General features: G+C 31.7%; 3 protein-coding genes, 1 long non-coding RNA gene and 1 other non-coding gene across 5 annotated transcripts; 3 read left to right on the top strand and 2 right to left on the bottom strand.

The window, feature by feature from the left end:
* Window positions 1–611: 611 nt before the first annotated feature.
* On the bottom strand, window positions 612–2139 carry LOC137814720 (pentatricopeptide repeat-containing protein At5g43790-like). Its single transcript, XM_068617605.1, has one exon. It carries the CDS (start codon window positions 2137–2139, stop codon window positions 748–750), a length of 1392 nt encoding a protein of 463 aa, XP_068473706.1. The 3' UTR covers window positions 612–747.
* An 89-nt stretch (window positions 2140–2228) lies between these two features.
* LOC137814721 (dephospho-CoA kinase) lies at window positions 2229–3497 on the top strand. Its single transcript, XM_068617606.1, has 3 exons — window positions 2229–2587; window positions 2663–2808; window positions 2895–3497. The coding sequence occupies exons 1-3, from the start codon at window positions 2480–2482 to the stop codon at window positions 3349–3351; spliced, it is 711 nt and encodes a 236-aa protein (XP_068473707.1). The 5' UTR covers window positions 2229–2479; the 3' UTR covers window positions 3352–3497.
* On the bottom strand, window positions 2304–2374 carry TRNAG-CCC (transfer RNA glycine (anticodon CCC)). The gene has a single exon. It is a non-coding gene; the product is annotated as a tRNA-Gly (tRNA).
* A 205-nt stretch (window positions 3498–3702) lies between the features above and the next one.
* LOC137814722 (uncharacterized) lies at window positions 3703–4940 on the top strand. Its single transcript, XR_011081675.1, has 5 exons — window positions 3703–3862; window positions 3951–4140; window positions 4226–4277; window positions 4405–4512; window positions 4626–4940. It is a non-coding gene; the product is annotated as an uncharacterized lncRNA (long non-coding RNA).
* Window positions 4941–8826: 3886 nt separating this feature from the next.
* LOC137814723 (heavy metal-associated isoprenylated plant protein 36-like) lies at window positions 8827–10396 on the top strand. Its single transcript, XM_068617607.1, has 3 exons — window positions 8827–8895; window positions 8998–9073; window positions 9287–10396. The coding sequence occupies exons 1-3, from the start codon at window positions 8842–8844 to the stop codon at window positions 10030–10032; spliced, it is 876 nt and encodes a 291-aa protein (XP_068473708.1). The 5' UTR covers window positions 8827–8841; the 3' UTR covers window positions 10033–10396.
* The last annotated feature ends 10332 nt before the right edge of the window (window positions 10397–20728 follow it).

The following is a 20728-nucleotide window of genomic DNA, read 5'->3' on the forward strand; positions in this document are numbered from 1 at the left end:
AATATTAAGCTTGATTTTTAGTTATGGATATGAAAATATTTTTTGGAAAAGAAAAAGCAGTTAATCAAGGTTTAATTATTTATTTGTTTTTTATTTATTTTTATACTTATAATTTTTTATGTATATTTTAATTATACACACTATTTTAATCACTTTCTGTTTTTAAATTTTTCATCCTCTAAAGTTACTACAAAGAGTAAAAGATTAAAATTATATGTGCAAAAATTAATTTATGATATTTTAAGATAAGAAATAAAACAAAGAGTATTGTAGTCGTAAGGATTAAATGAATAATTAAAAGTAAAATAAACATTTTTTGAGTGAAGTGGAAAATAAATGCATTGAGATATCATCTATTATCTTAGAGGACAACTAATTCAAAGCGATTTTCAGCTCAACAGCAGTAGGCCCTAAACAAGAATGCCGACCATATGTGCTTACTTTCCCTATGAACATGGTTGGTTGTTTCTACCACCGTTGAACATCACCGACCAGTAACGTAGTCATCATTACAGTACCAGCATCCTTAATTACTGACAAACAATAAATATATGATGAAGTAATGACAAGTGTTCCATCTTAAGTTGGATAAAAATGACAATAGACCAACATAGCAACTAAAAACCACGCTCTTAAAGCATGTGGCAACAAGTTTGATTTCCAGATTTGTTTGTACATAGTAGTATCTCAAGGGATTTCTCCTTGACACCTGACACACCTTATGTTCAACAACACAATAGTTAGTTACTACGCCAAAAATTCGTTTACATGCCTTTGGTGTTCCACCTCCACAGAACTACACCCCAAGTCCTTAGTCAGTTGCCTATCCTTCATCACCCCTCTCACATTCTCAACATCACCCCATCTTCCCATTGCAGCATACATATTGGACAGATGAACATAATAGGTAGAGTTCTCCTGCTCCAATTCAATGAGCTTTTCAGCCGCCAGCAGGCCCAACTCCAAGTCACCCTGAGCTTTAGAACCAAATAACAATGATCCCCACATAGCTTTGGTGGGTCCAAAAGGCATACGCCTCATCAACTCAACAGCCTCATGCAAACGACCAGAACGCGCCAACACGTCAACCATACAAGCATAGTGTTTAACATTAGCACAAAACCCATACCTCCCATCAACCAACAAACCAAAAACCTCTTTACCCTTGTCCACCAAACCCGAGTGACTGCACGCAGATAAAACCGCCAACACAGTCACTTCATCCGCTCTAACACCCTCCTCCTCCATTCTGTTAAACCACCAAATCGCCTCTTGTCCACTCTTAGCCAAAGCTAACCCTTTAACAACCGCATTCCAAGTAAACACATTTCTTTCCTTCATGCTCCAGAACACCCTTACCCCCTCTTCAAGTCTCCCACACTTCCCATACATGTCAACCAAAGCCGTCCCCAATATGACATCCAATTCCCAACCCTCCCTTTTTACAACCCCATGTATCCACGTCCCCATTTCAACATTACCAGAGTGAGCGCAAGCATGCAACGCGTTGATCATCGTCACCCTATTAGGCACACAACCCGCATACTGCATTTGTTCAAACACAACCAAGGCATCATCATAGTTCCCAACCTTGTTGTACCCGGCAATCAACACGCTCCAGGAAACAACGTCTCTCTGAAGCATTTCATCAAACAGGCTGCGACACAACCCCACGTAGCGGCTCGAGGCGTAGACGTCGAGAAGGGCGTTGCCAACGAAGAGGTCTTGGAGGTGGCCGAGTTTGAGAACGTGGGTGTGGACGCAGCGGGCTTGGGTGAGGTGGCGGGCGTCGGAGAGGGACTTGAAGAGAGGCGGGAAAGTGAAGTTGTTGGGGAGAACGTTGTTGCGGCGCATGTGGGAGTAGATTAAGAGAGGGGTGTGTGGGATTCGGGATTGGGAGAAGACTCTGATGAGGGTGTTGAAGATGTAAACGTGGGGAGAAGGAGGGAGGGTGGTGAAGAGACGAAGAGCGGAGTTGATAAGGCCGTGTGAATAGCACGCGCCGATGAAGTGCTCGGCGATTCTGGTGTTTGGATAGAGGTTACGGCGGATGAGTTGCGCTTTGATCTGTCCAACTTGCTTCTGACTGTCACAAAAATTCTGAAGCAGAAAAATCACGCTCCTCACTCTATCGTTCATCCGTTACATTCCTCACACTCTCACAACCCACTTCAGAGTTAACGTTAAGGTTCTATAAATTTTTATGCTTAACTCGTTATAATTAAGAGAAATTTCTAAATAAAGAAATTTTTTTATGATTAAATGGTTTAAATTAAGCAAAATTTCTAAATAAACAAAAAAACTGCGCATCCGGGGAATCGAACCCCGGTCAGTACCGTGGGAGGGTACTATGATACCACTACACCAGATGCGCTTGTTGGTGTTATTGTTGAAATAAATAATATTTATAATATATTAATATTTAAAATTAAAGTAACTTGCTTTGTGTTGATTTTCCGAGTGGAGATTGATCGAGGGAATGAGGATCGTTGGGCTCACTGGTGGAATAGCGTCTGGGAAGAGCACCGTTTCGAATCTGTTCAAGTCGCATGGTTTTCCCGTTGTGGATGCTGACGTTGTTGCTCGTGTAAGTTCCTTTTCTCTGTTTTTAATTTGGGGAAAACAAAACAATAAGTCTGTGAGTGATTATTGGAATTTGCAGGAGGTGTTAAGGAAAGGGAGTGGTGGATGGAAGAAAGTGGTTGCGGCTTTTGGGGACGAAATTGTTCTCGAAGATGGAGAAGTGAATAGACCCAGGCTTGGCCAAATTGTTTTCTCCGATCCGGATAAGCGTCAATTCCTGAACCGGTATCTCCAATTTTCCTCTTGTTTACTTCCATTAGAGTGTATTATTGAATTGCTGTTTTGAGTTTAGGGTTATTATTGTGTTTTAGATTGTTGGCTCCTTATATTGCGCGTGGGATATTGTGGGAGGTTTTGAAGCTATGGGTGAAGGGTTACAAGGTCATTGTTCTTGATGTGCCTTTGTTATTTGAAGCCAAGATGGACAAGTTCACGAAGCCCATTATTGTTGTGTGGGTTGATCCCGATACGCAGATTCAACGGCTATTGGCCAGAGACAAGTCCACTGAGGAGGATGCTCGGAATAGGGTCAATGCTCAAATGCCATTGGATCTGAAAAGGGGTAAGGCAGATATAGTTATAGATAACACTGGTTCGTTTGATGATTTGAGTCAGCATTTTCAGAAAGTTTTTCTTGAGGTCTCAAAGCCATTGACATGGGCTGAGTTTTGGCGCTCCAGACAGGGAGTGTTCACCATTCTTGCTTCTGTCACCTCAGGTGTTGTTCTGTTTATCAAGGCATTCAACAACCATACCAATACTTTATAGCTACTATATGTATCCCTTTAAAACCCTAAACCCATGGGTTCTTTTCTGTAATGCTGCTGTTCATAGTTGAATAATTTAAATTTGAATATTCAACTCAAATATTAAAGAACTCGGAGAATAATCACAGTGTTATATTTCTTGTGTCTCGTTTTGTTTCTTTTTATTGTTGTTGGTTGGAAATGAGTATTATTGTTTGGTCATGAAGGCTTCTGAATTTTAAATATGTATTATGTTCATAGGCGTTTGCCTCTGAACACTTCGGTTCTCTGCCCAGTGTTGAAAATAGAGATGGAAACTTGTCTATGTTCTGCCTATTTAAACAGGTTCTGCTTCCATTTGTTGACCTTGTAGGTTGAGAACTTTTCTGGCTTCATTATTTAGGCATCATCGACCTTGAGGAGAAATCATAACTGGTGAATTGCAAATTTTTTTAGAGGAACTATGGTGGTTAGATTTTATGCTCTGATTGGTTTTTGACAATAAATAAAACTGTCTGGGAAGTCTAAACAAGGTAAAGATGATGCCGTTTAGCCTCAAATTTTGAAAAATGCTTCTTTCACCTCAAACTATCTCCTTAAAACACCAAGTTCCTGATTAAGGTCACTGTTTAAACGGCTAAGATTGCTGCTGAGATGTTGAGAAAGTACTTTTTGTTCGAGGACTTTCTTGGTGACGAGGCTCTCATTAACCAAGTTGTGGTTCCTTAGAGCTACTACGTCTTGGGGAATTATGCTGTGTTCATCTTCAGCCACGGTCATTGCATCTTTGAGATCCAAACATTCCTAAGCAGTAAATATTTCTCCTAAAGCATTTTACTACTTTCTTACTGAAACACTTTATTTGATCACTTCAAATCTATCAATTCTGCATGCAGAGCCGCTACTTTTGGAATTTGATGCATTGTCTCTTTTTTCTCCATTGGCCACGTCAGTCCTCAGTTGCTTATTCTTCTCTAGAAGTTCAACCTTCTCTTTCTGCAAAATTGCATTCTTCTCGCTTATGTTCTCAATCTCTTGTTCCATGATCTTTTTCTCTGACTCCATTTTTTCACAGAAGGACTTTTCTCATATCAATGTTGCTGAAGGAGCTGCTGCTTTCCCTCTTGGCTTTTTACGCAAGAACTTTTCAAGTCCTCAATATTGTCCAAAATATTCAATATTGGTATTTCCTCTTGCTTGATTATCAATCCCACCGCTGGAGAGCCCCCACAAACTTGATGAATAGCCATTTTAAGCTTTCTAATTTCTTGTAACAAAATCTCTTCTTTCCATCAGTTGCATAAAGCTTCCAGTCTCCAGCTCAGAGATAACTTTGTTAGAAAATCAAGATCAGTACACTTCTTACTGTGACCACTTCATAACTCTGACAAGGATTACTGCTTTTTTTTTCATTGGTCGTTGGATTGAAGGTGAGATAGGAAATATTGATAATGGTAATCATATTTCACTTTTCCAAAAGCCTGTGAAAACCATGACCTAACATAAAGTGGAAGGTAACCTAGTGTCCATTATGATATCATGCTACATGCTGTATTGACAAGGATGTTTTTGTTCTTACATCGAATATTACGACTATATTCTTTACCAAAAGACTGCGTAGCATCTAATATTCTATTTCTAATGATTAATGGTTTGAAGTGGGTCTCCTAAGTGATAATCCATTACCTACTTTTACTAATTTTTGCTTGAGGCACTACTTTCTATTTTGCAATTTGCTTTCACTTTTTCTCTCTAACATGAGTTCTATGACAAACATGCATACACCAGATAGATTTTGGATTGCGACTTGGGATTCGTCTTTTAATTAGATCTGTTTATGAATTATAATGTAAATTATTGATTTTCTCTTTGCAATGGGAGATACCATTTTATACTTTCCATTCCTTACCTCTGAAGGAGTAGTGCTTTTGCACCTACGCCTTTTACTATCCAACCTTTTCACTGGTTGACTTTTCTTTCCATCAAAGGGGCAAGAATAACTAGGCACACCATAATTATAAGGCATCGTATGGTATCGGTTGCCCTGTTCTTCCCCTAATTTCCTGAGTGGAATCTGCCACGGAGACTGGCGATTTATGTCTAAAGTCTATACAAATTGAGTATATCAAAATTAATAAACAATGTAACATGTTACTGTTTAAATTATACTAACTTCTTAAGTATATTAATTTAGGCTACCATCTAATGAAAATGATATTAACTTCTTTGTCGATTTTATACACAATAGTTGATTGGTTCATTGGAGAGAAGTACATTTTCTCCTTAACGTTTTGTGCAGTCTGACAGGATCTGGAGGAAGACGACATATCTGTTGCGCTACGTGGTAAGATTTTGGCTTGAAAATCCGAAAGTTTTCTCTGCCAGTATTTTGACCATTTGAGCGATTCAAATTAACATTTTGCAACGTGTTATTTAAGAATATGACAGTTTCTAATCACCTTCGGACTAATTGGACAAGTTGTTTAATCTATCTGCTTAAATGTGTATTTAATAATCTGTTAGAAAATTTAAACAATGTTTGATCTTATGTAACCATGCTTAATTTTTTGTTGGCTTGCTTGAAGTTGTTCTGCAAGAATCTATTCAGTGGGAGTGGATTGGGGAAGTTGTTGGCTATGATTAAATGACTGAATGGGTAGCAATTCACCTGAGTAGCCGCCGATGATCAAGGCTCCATGTTCAAAAACAGTTCTTCCAGAAATTTGGAGTTTTGGTTTAGTGGTGTTGCCACAAATCACGATGGTAGGAGTCAGCACAATCACAGCCATCTGTTGCATAGCAAGTTCTTTTGCTCTTCCACAGCAATGCTTCTTTTTTGCGGGTCACACTTCCTGTTTTGATCAAAAGTGAACTAGAAAAAAAAAAGAGAATAAAATAGATGAAAAGAAAAAATAGAACAGAAAACATGTGTATTTAACTTAAACGCTAAAAGAATTGTATTGTCATGGTTAAGTTCCTATTAGTTAGTCTTGGCATGAGGTTGGGGCTCTGCTGGGTCGATTTCTATTAGTTAGTTGTAATCCTAGATTTAAGAGTGAGACTTATGATCTTATAATGCATATTTTAGACTCTTATTCTACGAAGTTCGGACACTGACGAATCCGTGTCGGACACACGTATCGGACACGACATTCGTATGATACTTATCAGTTAAAAATATTTGTTTGATTTCTGACAATTCTAACACGAGTCTAACACAATTTTGAAAATAAGAAATATATTAATTTTTTAAAAGTTCAAACTTATTATATAAATTTTTATTGTGATTATAAAAATAAGGAACAAATCCTTTCGAACCAGCCATAAAAAAACATATTTCTACTAAAAAAATTAAAACATACTTAATGCACATAAATCTTTATTGTCAATTTATATAATTCATAGTTATATAATATATATATCCGTGTCCCCGTGTCCTACATTTTAGAAATTATATGTATCTCTGTGTCCATGTCTGTGTCGTATCAGTGTCTGTATCAGTGTTTGTGCTACATAAAAGTCGATATGAAAATAATCTTATAAAAAATTAAATATGACACTATTTATATTAGAGTTGTAATATAATATGAAATGTGTAATCTCATAGAACTTCTTGAAATTTATAAAGTAAAAATTATTTATGTCTTAAAATAGATATTAAAGACAGTGATTTAAATTTTGGAAAATTGAAAATTAAAGAAAATATTTTATAGGGGTTAAAATAAAAATTCACATATTTTATAAAAACTATTAAGAGTAATATCTTACAAAGACGAAAAAGAAAGAAAAAATTTATTGGGACCAAAAATCAGAACACATTTAATTTGAAGGGATTAAAACATATTTAAACAGAACATTTTTTAAAAAGTAAAATAGAATTAAAAGTGGAAGTTTTCAGGAAAAAAATATTCTTTTTTGGATTTTTTGAGTAAACAATGAGACCTCGAGTCTTTTTATGTCATTTGGTTAAGGAAAAATTATATAACCATTAATCTTTAAAGATATCTTTTGAAAGACATAACTGTAACAGTGTTATCTGATTGATCATAGATTGTTTCAACCGACTTGAACTCTGAACGATTAAAATTTTGATATTTACTTTTATCTTATTTATCTGTATTTCCTTGCTCTCTGTTCATACTGAAATAACATGAAGTTAATGGAAGAAAACAGAAGTGGAAGAAAACCCTGGTACTGTGACTGGTATAAGTAATTATTATGCGTTGAATTTATGACACATATAAGGCTGAAATGAGAATGGGGTGGAAGAAATTATTGGATGGTGGTGGGTTAATATGATTTGGATTTAAAAGTTTTATTCAGATGCTCACAGTCATCAACACAACCAGCAAACCACTCACCACCCAAGTACCAATCTAAGTCTAAACTTTAAACCAACAATAATGAATGGCCATGCTATGAAGAAGACGTACACTTTCCTGATTGTCTTCTTCAATAGTCCATGCCTTTAATTATTCTCAAACGTAATCATTACAAAGTTTAAACCTCTAAGAGATTTTCTCTTATGTTAACTTTGGTTATGAAGTTGATACAAAAATTAAGATAACCCGAGTCAGTAATCTTGATTAAGGGTGTGGTTAGCTTAGCTGTATGAAGCTTCTAGCATGGAGACAATGCAATATGCATTGATGGGTGGTGGACCCGTTATCTTGTGGGTTGTAGTCCCAGGGAGTTCTGCTTTTGGGGTCAGAAAATGAGTGGTACTAAAAGTGATGAAGCCCTTTAAACCGTCTGATATGACAGTAAAAAAAAGATGATGCAAAGAACCACCTACACTACACTGCACCCTGCACCTCTTCTCTTCACAACTTCAAACGTATAAACCACCCAATCTCTTACTTACTTCCAACTTATCACAACCTTAATCCCATCATAAAATATTCCACACCTTGAAATTTTGCCTCCTTTGACGCCACTTTTGCCACATGAAAACATGATACCTCTACTGAACAATATCCTCCTTCTGCATCACTTGACTCAATCACGTGACTTGGCTGATGTGTCTTTACCATAATGGTTATCTCTGCCTGTGTTAAAGGTGACATGGCTTCCGCACCAAATGAAATGAATGCTCTGATTCCTCTTTTCTTTATTAAATAAGTGAGTGTTTCATAGTGTTATTTTTCCAACACTTGTATCATTAGGTAAAGTTTCATATTAGATTAGTTTCAATCAATGACATCACTGCAACATTTAGCACCAAAACTAATACGTATAGTTTCTGTATACCATATACATCATGGCTTAAGAAGATGTATAATGTAATGTTGAAATACTAGATTTCTTAGAAAAAGAGAAGTGTCAAAATAAGGTGATAAGAATGTTTGTGTGTCAAATACTTTTCTTTCTTTAAGGATCATTTATCTATTTAACTCCCCCTTGCTGCATGTTCCTTACTTCCTTTGGCCACCAACAAACACATAGAGACATCCACTTAGATAAACTTTCCTCATCCCTTGATTTCCACTCCACCGAGGTACCAACCTACCAAATGGCAGCCAAGCCAGCAGAAGAAGGTCCTCAAGGAGAAACTCTCAAGTACCAGGTGATAAACTTTTCCCTGCTCTCTCCATTCCATTTTCTCTTTTTGAGTTTGCATGTGTATATCCATCAGTTTTTCTTCTCATCAACTTCATTCACTTTACAGACGTGGGTTCTGAAAGTATTGATCCACTGCGATGGCTGCAAAAAGAGAGTCAAGAAAATTCTTCAGGGAGTTGATGGTATCAATCTCTTTATTTTATGCTTCTTTTGTACATGATAATATATAGTATCTATTTTATTATATAGATATATCTCAGCTTCAAACTTTGTAGGTCTTCATGATATTCTTTGTATAATGATTATCTTAACATGGAAGTAACTAATGATATGTTAGACCATGTTGGAAGGAAATAAATACTAATTATATATGTATATCATGGTATATGGTATAGGGGTTTACAAAACAGAGGTGGATTCTCTGCAGCACAAGGTCACGGTCACTGGTAACGTGGATGCTGAGACTCTCATAAAGAGGCTTTCGAGATCAGGGAGGATAGTGGAGCTTTGGCCAGAAAAACCAGCTGAGAAGAAAGGTAATAAAAAGTCTGGAAAACCAAATAAAGGTGGTGATGTTAACAAGGAGAAGGAAGACCAAAAGAATGGTGAACCAGGTGCTGATGGTGGTTCAAATGAGGGTTCTAAAGATGGCGCTGGTGAAGATTCAGACAAAGAAGAACACGGTGAGGAATGTGAGGAGGGAGGTGGTGGAGATGAAGGTGGCAAAAAGAAGAAAAAGAAAAAGAAGAAGAAGAACAAAGGGGAAAATGCTGGTTCTGCATCTGCTCCTCCTAAGAGTGGAGAAGGAGGGGGAGAAATTAGTAAAGTTGATGCATTAGTGCCTTCAAATTTGGACCCTTCAATGGCTCCCAAGGATCTTGTTAGCCCTCCAATTCAGCAAGCCTTCCCATATCCACATATGTATTATCCACCTCCTCCTCCAGCTTATGGATTAAGCTATAACACAACATATCCTATCCCTAGTGATTCATATTATGTTGGGTCCCCTTTCATGCCCATGCATGGTTACACTACTCCATACTCTAGACTGCCACCACCTCCCCCACCGTCTGATCCAATCAAGCACTATGGTGGTGATGAGGATGAGTACGAAGGTGGTGGATATTGCTCCATTATGTGACAGTGAAGTATTTGCTAAGTTGCTAACTAGTTTTATTACTTATTAGTGATAAAACTCAAGAGAAGTGGGGGTTTAAATTTTGTAATATGTTCAACCAAATTAGAATTAACTACGGGGACAAAAATAAAAAAAAAGGGTATGTGCAGTGCAGGTATGGAGGGTCTTCAATGCTTTGTCTTTGTTTAGCATGATCTCTCTCTTTCCTTTTTCTTTTCACTTGTTAAGAGTACAGCTTTTGGGGTTTGCTAAAGAAAGGCCAATAGCCTTGTAATGCTCTGCAATTTGTAGGTCCGAAAATCTTCATTTCCCTCTCTATCATATGTGTAAAGTATCTTTATAAGTACCAGCTTTTTTTCTTTTTCTCTTTTCATGTCTGATTGCTAGCTAGTTACATGCTGGTAAATGGTTTTGCTAATTCTCATGCATGCAGTTCAGCCACCCCCCAACTAGTCTTTGCAGTTATCGAAGAGTGAATCATACATGTACATAAATAATTACTTCCCATGGGAAATGCTTGATCCACTTTTGCCAAGCGATTCTCTTGTTGGTTAAAACTATTTACCTTTTCTGCTTTGTCATATTTTGGCCTTTTGGAGATACATATATATGGTAGCAGCATCGCCCTTGCAAGTGATCAAAAGCTTGTTTGTTGCTACAGGTTGTACTTTTGCTTCTTTCTGAATCTAAAGAACATGGTCAGCACCAGGATCAATTACAATAAAGGGGCACACTTCAATTTATGGCCTTTGTGTTTCTCTTTTTTTCCTACCTTTGGCAAAAATCCATGTTTTTGGTGTTTCACTTGTGCAGGTTTTGCTTAGGTTTGGAGAGATCGGAATAAGCTCCAGTTAAACAAAAAATCAATATTGTTGAAGCTGGCAATTGTTCTTCAATTTGTTAATTAACCAATAAGGAAAGTATCAAATTAAGAAAAGTATATATATATAGTTCTCATTGGGCAACTTACCATTACATTTGTCGTACATCAGTGATAATAAAGTACCTTTTTTTGCATGTATTCCCTCAAATTTCATAATAATACTATAAACTAAGGAGCATTTGTGTTAACTGAAAAAGTTGAGTTCATAGTTAAAATCTCTTGTTCTTCAAAAACTAGTCTCCATGTTAGTGAGTTATTTAGCCGAATACATTAAACAGTTAAACCAGAGAATATATCAGACACATTTTCTTCTAATCAGTTACTTTAGGAAGCCAACAAGATGTGATTCCCAAGATTCAAGCTAATTAATCTAATCAAAAGTAGAATATTCACACGATTAGACCTCTTTTTTCATACTCATCGCATAGTCATGTCAGAAAAGTATGTGTTTATGTAACATATATGCTGTCAAAGTGTCACCATATCTTCAACAATAAGCATCCAAAATAAGTGTCCCCAGCAGCTTAATTATTTACTACTCTCTCTATTTTGCCAATATGCAACCCCACAAATCCCTTCCCCAAAGCCCCACGAAGCTAATTATGTGATTGATTATAAGACTAATTATTGTGTCAAAGAAAGACTAGTTAATTAACATAGTAAGATATCTAATTATGCACACTAAACGACAAATGTACAAGAGTTCACTCTGTTCACATTTTCTTCTTTTTTTCTGTTGGATCTTTTGGTAGTATTAATTACCAGAATTTACAACTAAGCATATCCAAAAGTTCTGGTATGTAGACTTTAGGTGCAAAGATGGAGGAGTGCCATGCTTTCTCAGGTCCCTCTTGCCTCACTATGATTTATTTGGAATCTAGAAAATTCCATTTTGTAAAAGGGCTTTTCTACTAAAAGAATGTGAAAGTTTGATGAAAAAAAATGCTATCTTTTTGACATTTTCCCCCCTCTTTGGACTGTTTTGTACACTTGTTTTACAGGTACAGAAGAAAAACTGTTATCTGATAATAACAATGCGTGAAGGTAAATGACTATAATTTGGTTGTAGTAAAACATAATTTATAACAATGTGGAAAAAAATGATAGTTTCAATGTGGGAAAAAAATGATAGTTTCTCTTCGTTTCCATTTTTCTTTAGAAAACTTATATACAATTGAATATAATAAAAACATACTAATTCATGAAAATTAAAAAAGTTAGTTAGCAACATTAACTGTACTGACTTTATTAAAAAATAATCACTTTTCTTAAATTGTCTTTTCTTCAAATTTAATTTAAAAAAATAAAAGAGGGTAATTGAAAATAAAACTTCAATTAGATAAAAGATATTTTTGGAGATAATAGATAAAATTAACTTACATTTTTTTATATTTGAGATTAATATTAACACAATTTTTTGCTTTATGATAAGATAAAATATTACATGTGTAGTTTGTATGTATTGTTTTTCTCACTTATGTTTAATGATATTTAATTAAATTTTTATAAATTAAATTTGTGAGATTGAGTAAAACTTAAATTCATTTCTTAATATGTTATTAGAATCCACTTTAATAAGGTTTGATGAATCTATCGTGTCATATATTATAAAATTATTCATAAATATATAATTTTATGTAGATTTTGATTAAGGGAGTTGTTGGACATCTCACTTAATTTGCTTATATAAATGAGTTAAACTTAAATTTAGTTCAATTTAATTGTTATTGGATAGTGCATTGTCTAAATAAAAAAACTCATGAAATATTTCTACGGAAAAAGAGTGAGAAATTACTCATATAAGTGTCATAACTAATAATTTGATAAATTTCACTACAAAATTTCTTGAAATATTCAAAGAACTTCTGAAAATGTTGAGCAAGTTTATAAAGATTAGCTCCTCCAATCACTCCATGTTAATGGTAGAAAATTTCATTTGTGCTTTTGAGGTTTGAGAAAAGCCCTGTGAATCGTGGGATACATGATTGCTATGTATTCTCTTGAGAAAACGTGAAAGAACACAATCACATAATTGGCACTTGCTTTTATTAAAGATTATGAAAATTTAAAAACCATAGAATGAGAACACCATTCATTGAATATGCAATGGTGAGATAATGATGAGTTCTTAATTGGTGATTAGTCACTGTTTGTTTCTACTTCAAGAGTGGTTTATAATAATTGTTGGTTGAACATAAACAATATATGGTCGAAAGGACAACACAAAGATAGTGCTGCAAATAAAAGTTACGTAAGATGGGACAATTTATGAGAAAGGAAAACTTTAAAACCCTTTCATCAAATCTCTATTCTAAAGGTATGCTTGTTTTATTGAGAGAAAAAGCTCATGAATAATTGACAAACTCATATCATCCTTTCTCATTATAATTTTGGTAAGAGTTCTCTCTTTAATTTTTTATTCATTTTCTACAAATTAACTTCACTTCAATTTGTTTAGGAGTTATTTTGAAATTTGATATTTATTAATGATTGGACTTTAAATCTAACTCAATCCAAAAAGCGATATAAAATGAGGTTTAAACTACTTATATAATATAAAATGTCTTTATCACAGGTCAATATCTCTAACACACCTCTCATGCGTCGAGATTGTCAACTCGTGTTTAAAATGATATATTATGGATGGTTTGATAGTAGACCGACAACGAATGACATGATAAACTCAACAAACACTTGTTAGGATAAATTTCAGATGATTCTGATAACATATTAATATTAATAAAGCCTAGCCGATTTTAATATGATATCAAAATTATTATCACACTAAATAGGTGGGTACAATTGATTTTATAGGATTAAATTAGACTTAAAATCTATTACTTAATAAATATTCAATATTACACTCAAATATTTTTTGAATTTTTTTTAGCTTTAATTAGAAACAAAGTTTCTCCTTAATACTGACTTAAAACAAATATAAGTTGAATTGAATTTAGCAAACTTTGATCAAAAATAATTTTCAAAGATAAAAAAATTATCAATATTGATATTTTTAAATTATTAACAATTGCTTGATCTTTAAATATAATTGTTTTTAAATTTAATGGTAATTAAAATATTTTATAAAAAACTTATTAAATATGAATTGTTATATGCAGAAAAAAATACTAAAAAATAAAACAATTTAAAATAAGATTAATTTAAATTTAATATATTTGAATCATTTGGAAATTTTTATTTAGAGTAAAAAGTAATTTAAATAGGATTTTAATTAGATTTATTTAAAATATAATTAAGTAAAAACAGAAAGAAAAAAATGTAAAAGTACGAATTTCTTAAAATTTATTGAAATTTTTTAATATCAAAATAAAACTGGGTATATTTCTTAAAACGAAGACTACAAAAATTATTGCAAAAACTATATAGAAAATGATTTAAAAAGGTTTGGTAAGAAATTTCCAAGGGAGAAGACCTCGAAAAAATTAAGTGAAACGTATCAAAATCTTTATTAAAAAATATATATCTAATTTTTTTTATCAAAATTGTGAAAAGAATGATCAAAATATCAAACACACTTCAATAAATTGCAAAAGAATTTCTTAATTTAATAGCATCTATTTTCATTGTTCTTTAAAAAAATCACAAAAAGGTGATTTAAAGCATTGTTGGTTTTTTTTTTGGGTGATTTAAAGAAAGGCCTGCAAAAGTTTATACATGTCTTAATAACCCATATCCTCCATCTTTGGTTTTCAAATAAAGGCTCTTCATATTCTTTTTTATAACTGCACTCCCTTTTTATTCTGTTTCCCTCAGCTTATTCAATAAATCTTTTAACAATTTCTTCCTGCACCATATCAATTTTAACATGCACCTTACAATTTTTTAATTTTTTCAAAATTATCTTTATTCTAGATTTTCAAAAATCCAAAATAATAAATATAATTCAAAACTAATTTTTAGAAATAGTTTTTATTAATATCCTTATTTTATTTAAGATTATTTTTGTTATTTTGAAGAAACATTTTTATCATTTTAAATACCAATCTTCTAAATTATTTTGCTACATCCATATAACTTGAGAATTGCATACATCACATGATTTCATCTTATTTTCCGTTTAATGCAAATATAGGAATATTGAAACAATTCACACACACAAATACGTAGCAGCAGTCTCAAACACTTACGATTTTCAACTGAACCAATGTAAAAAAAAAAATCAAGTTTATTTCAACATTTTTAAAATAAAAGTTATTTGGATATTTATTAAAAATTAGCTGACTTTTTTTAAAATATTTTTTGTATTATAATAAAAGAACATAAATTAATTTGTATTTTTTAATTTCTAAAATTAATCCATGGACTATTTAATAGCTCCTGAATTAAATCCTAACCATTATATTTCTATATTTATAAACCAACATTAACATGCAATGTTTAATCTATGCAGCAGGATAACAAACTAATTAAAACCCTTAATGTAACTTTCTGAATTTTCAAAATAAACTTTTTCTTTTTAAATAGTTGATGTTGTGTGGGGCCAGTGGGGATAGATTCATAAGTGGTTTCTACAACTTATCTAAATAATTCATGCTCTTTTGTTTTCACCTATAGATCTTTCTAGTCATCTTCATGCTCATTACTGTTATTGACCAGTCACCATTTTTTCTCTAATTTTTTGGCATCTTAGTTCTAATTCTAAAAACATATTATTCATGGGTCTCTTTTCCACTTCAATATATACTTTAATAAAATTATTATTTTTTCTGTTTCAATTAATATTACACTGTTTATTTTTATATCATACTATTTAACTAGAAATATATATCTTATCCAAAAACAAAACAAAAAAATTCATAAACATGTTTGGTCATTTTCAATTATCTCTCAGCTAAATTATCTATGAAATATTTTTATTAAGCACTACGATCTATCCTATTCAAAATCAATTGGGTTGGGCTGACTAAATACATGTTTAGTGAGTGAGCTTAATCATTGTACACAAGTGCATATGAACATTGTTCCGTGACTTCAAATGAGAGATTGTTGGTATGAAGTCAGAACCAATTGAGTTGGGCTGATTAGACACGATGTTTAGTGGGTGAATTTAATCATTATGTTTCTTTTATAATCTCTATTTAAAAAGATCATTGTACTTGTAATTGGTGTACAACAGGATATAATAAAAACCTAATAATTGTATGTGTGAATGTAGATTGCAGTTGACGACCGACAACGTGGCTTTTTCCCAATAAAAGATTCAACAATTAAATTAGTATATATATATATATATATATTATAATTATTTAATAAGGCGATCCTCTTGGCAAATTTTGAATAAACTAAAACTTTATATTTATTCCATTTGTGCAATATGATAAATCTTAATTTGTTCTGCTTGTTATATAAAATGGGTTTAGGACATTCAATTCATTAACTAAGCTTAATAACCAAAAATTATAAGAGACGCTCCTTTAATATTATTTTAGTACCTTTTTCAAGATCATATTTATTTTTTACGAAAAATAATCTCACTCAAGATCTATTATGAAAAAAAATAAATTCAAATATTTAATCAATATTTCTGATTATATTAAATCATATATCAGTATTTTGATTTGACTATTATGACGATGCAGATTAAGATATTTTATATGTGAAACTTTCTTCACTTTTGTAATGTTTTTTTTCTCTCTAATTTTTAGGTGGGTCATTCTAATATTAAATTGGCATTTTAATTTGTTTTGCATAGGTTAACCTCTAAGAAATTATTTTCGTGAAAAAAATAATAAATTATATAATATATGATTGTTTAAATGAAGTATGAAATGTATAGGCGTGGATATAATTGGAAAATGAAAAAGAAAAGTATAAGAGACAAAGTAATGAGAATAACTCTTATTCCTTTTCCAAAAGTTACAAAAAAAGTCGCAAATTAAACGAAAGAATAAAGGCCACCTTGAAAAAGGTAGAATGGTCTCTATCATGAAAAGGACAAAAGAGTAAGCAATTATAGAGATAAAATATACAAATAAATTGAATTTTTGTTACTAATCACAAAGACAACATATATAAGTGTGCATTTAAAATTGAAAAAGAAAAGTAATTTTAAAATTATTGAAGAGAACGAGTCTTCCTCTAACTTACATAATCTATTTTTTTTTTGTCTTCACGTTTGGAATAGGAGAGTTTTGAATCTGAAGTTTAAGAAATATTTAGAATGTACAACTTAAGGTAATAAAATGAAATCAATTATTGTAATGCATGTGGCCGAAAGTGTCTATAACACATATTTTGAGAGATATTTAGAAGCTTTTCTGGAGTAATTCTTAGTTTATCAATGTTGATAGCATACCAATAATTTAAAGAAAAACTTTTTAAATATAAATTTGGAATAGAATCCGTAAATAATTTTAGACTAAGATAGGAATTAATTATGATATCCGTACTAAATTAAGTTTATTATAATACATCTTTATAAATAGATCAAGATTAAGTTAAAATACATGGTTAACTTGTATTTAATCAAAGAATATCAAATATTAACTTGTAAGAATATATTTTTGTAAGCATCTTTCCTTTGACCCAAGACCTACAATCAATAATCAAGAACAATTACACGATTTTTTTTTAAATGAGATATCCTCTATGTATGTAGTACAAACATTGACATGAACACTGATACGACACAGACACAAAGATATGTATAATCTCTAAAATGTAGGATACGGAAACACGAATCTATATATTATATATTTATGAATTATATAAATTGACAATGAAAATTTATGTGCACTAAGTATGTTTCAGTTTTTTTTAGCACAAAGATGTTTTTCATGACTGGTTCAAAAAGATTTGTTCTTTATTTTTATAATCATAATAAAATTTTATGTTATAAGTTTGAGTTTTTAAAAAATTAATGTATTTCTTATTTTTAAAATTGTGTTAGACCCGTACTAGAATTGTCAGAAATTTAATAAATATTTTTTGAATTGGACACTTCACCAATACGTGTTTTACGAGTGTCATACAAGTATTAGTGTCCAATACGTGTGTCCGACACAGACATGCCATTTAAGAGGAGTGTCCGAATTTCATAGTCTTCTACTTATACAAAAATATTTATTTAAATAAATATTAGAAAAAAATATTTAAATTAAAGATAGAATATATAGATTTATGTTTGATTAAACTAAATTAACTATATATATCTATAAGTACAACATTAAATCCGAAACATAAATATTTGTTATTATACTCAATCAACCTATTTATTAGACAATTCACAATCTCTCAAACACTTATATACTCAAAAGGCTAATTTAATAGGTCCATATTAATTATAAGAATAAATATTTTATATATAAAATAAAAAACAAATCAAAGCAAGAAGAGTGATGTAATAAAAGGAATAATGATACAAATTACTATTTTTAATAAATTTTTTTTTTGAAAAGTAATATTATAAATTGTATGGATAAGATGTGACACCACTTTCTTATCTACATAGCCCATCTGTCATCCAACAGAAGGAATCTTGCGACCCACATGAACAGAAGAAGTGGGCCATGGTAGCTACCACTACCATATGCTTTCATTTCTCTCTATATATATCTCCATTACTCCACCCTTTAAGCTCTATTACAAAGGGTTACCCTACTTAATCACCCACAATGAAACCTCACGTTTCTGCTGAAACCTCTCTGCCCAAGGACTCTGCCAGATCCGTCGACGGAGACAAGCTCCACCACCTTTCTAAGGCAATCTCCGCCGATGCCTCCAACCAACAACGGAGTAATAGGCTTCTCAGCTGCAATCAAAGGTTCACCCTTCAGCCAGAAGACCCTATAAGAACCCTAATGTTCTTGGCCTCTTGGAGTCACACATAAAATTTAATAACAAATCTACCTATCACTGTGCCCATGATTCATTCATCTTCTTACATCTCTATATAATATCATAATGCAGGGAGTGGCATAAAAATCTTACACAGTTTTCTTGGCATCACAAATAAGGACAAAAACACTTCATATCATATATATATATATATATGGCTGCTGCATCAAAACAAAAATTTGTATATTTATGTATGTATGCAGCTAGATCTGTCAGACCTGTAAATTTTTGTGTATGTTATAATCAGATCCTCTTTATGTGTACGTTTATGATTAAGCTTGTGCAGTGTCTGAAAAACTTGCAGCTGCTTCATCTTATTGGAATTATGGATGATGACAGCTTTCAATATATATTCCTGAATTCATCTCTAAAGAAGATTATGGAACAATTTTCAGTATTAATATTATTAAATCGGGTATTTGATCTGATCTTTTTTATAAATATTTTCTTATTCTTTCAGATTTGTTTTTTTATACTATACTATAATATACAATCTAAATCCTCCTTTGTAAATAAATAACCGATTAAAGTTAAAATATTATGTATAAAAACATCAATAATACATGAGTGTTTGGAATTAAAAGAATAAAATATGGTTTTGGTACTCACTTTTAATTTCTTAATAAAATTAAAATGTATCAAATTGGTTTTATAGGAAGGATTAAAAAATGAACTATCTACCATGATCAACTTATTTCTTATTTACAGTGTATGCCTATTCAACTCTCAGAAACATTAGAGTTTTAATAAGTTGGTAGTGACAGAGATCGATACATTTTAATTTTATAAAGACTGGAATTTTTTGAGAGACTAAAAAATGAATTAGTTAAATTTTAAAGGAAAAATATATTTTACCTAAAGTGATGTTTGCTTTTTTATATATTTATAGACAATGCTGTTTAATTTAAAAAATCAAACTCACAAACAGAGATTATATGATTTTTTAAAATTGTACGTTACTTTATACTTTTTAGATCACGATTTAATCCTCACTTCGGTGTAATTAAAATGGTTCGAGCTGACTCAATTTTTTTTTAAATATTAAATTTAATATAAATTAACTCGAAATCAATCAATTCCGATTTTTGTGAAGTCTTAAAAAAATTCTGAACTAGTCCAATCCTTTCCTTGGAATAAATTATTACAATTAAAAACAAATCTAATTTGCAAATTTTTTTGGTGGTAGTAGTATTTGTACACGTATATTTATTTAACAGTTAATTAATATTTATCGTTATTCTTCTCACTTATAATAATATATTGGATAGATCATATCTACATTTCTTGATATTTAATAATAACACATTTGGTATTTTCTTTTACATCCATCTAAGAATATATATAGAGTTATATTTTTATATAAATTAGAAAAACTTATTTAAGACTAAAAAAAGTATCTTGAGTCTCACATCATAACTCTAAGAACATCATTTATCTCAAACTTTTATATTAGATTTAAATGTAAGTTTTCTAAGGTGATTTGCAAACTAAAAAATAAAGTTGAACTATTAGAAAGACATAAAATCAGGTATTTTGTTTTTCATAAAATAACTATGATAGGTATAATCTCTAAAATGTAGGACACATAGACATATATATTATATAATTATGGATTGTATAAATTGAGAATAAAGATTTATGTGCACAAATATGTTTCAGTTTTTTTTTTTCGCAGAAAGATATTTTTCATGACTATTTCAATAAGATTTGTTTCTTATTTTTATAATCATACCAAAAATTCATACAATAAGTTTGAGTTTTGAAAAAATTAATGTGTTTTTCCTTTTTAAAATTGTATTAGGATCATGCTAAAATTGTCAGAAATTCAACAAATATTTTTTGAATTGAACACTTTACCAATACATGTCTTATAAATATTTTTTTGAATGTCGTGTCCGATACGTGTATCTGACACGGACACATCATTCAAGAGAAGTATCCGAACTTCAATAAAACACA

The sequence above is a fragment of the Phaseolus vulgaris genome, chromosome 1 (genome assembly GCF_000499845.2).
Source record: "Phaseolus vulgaris cultivar G19833 chromosome 1, P. vulgaris v2.0, whole genome shotgun sequence".
Lineage (NCBI taxonomy): Eukaryota > Viridiplantae > Streptophyta > Magnoliopsida > Fabales > Fabaceae > Phaseolus > Phaseolus vulgaris.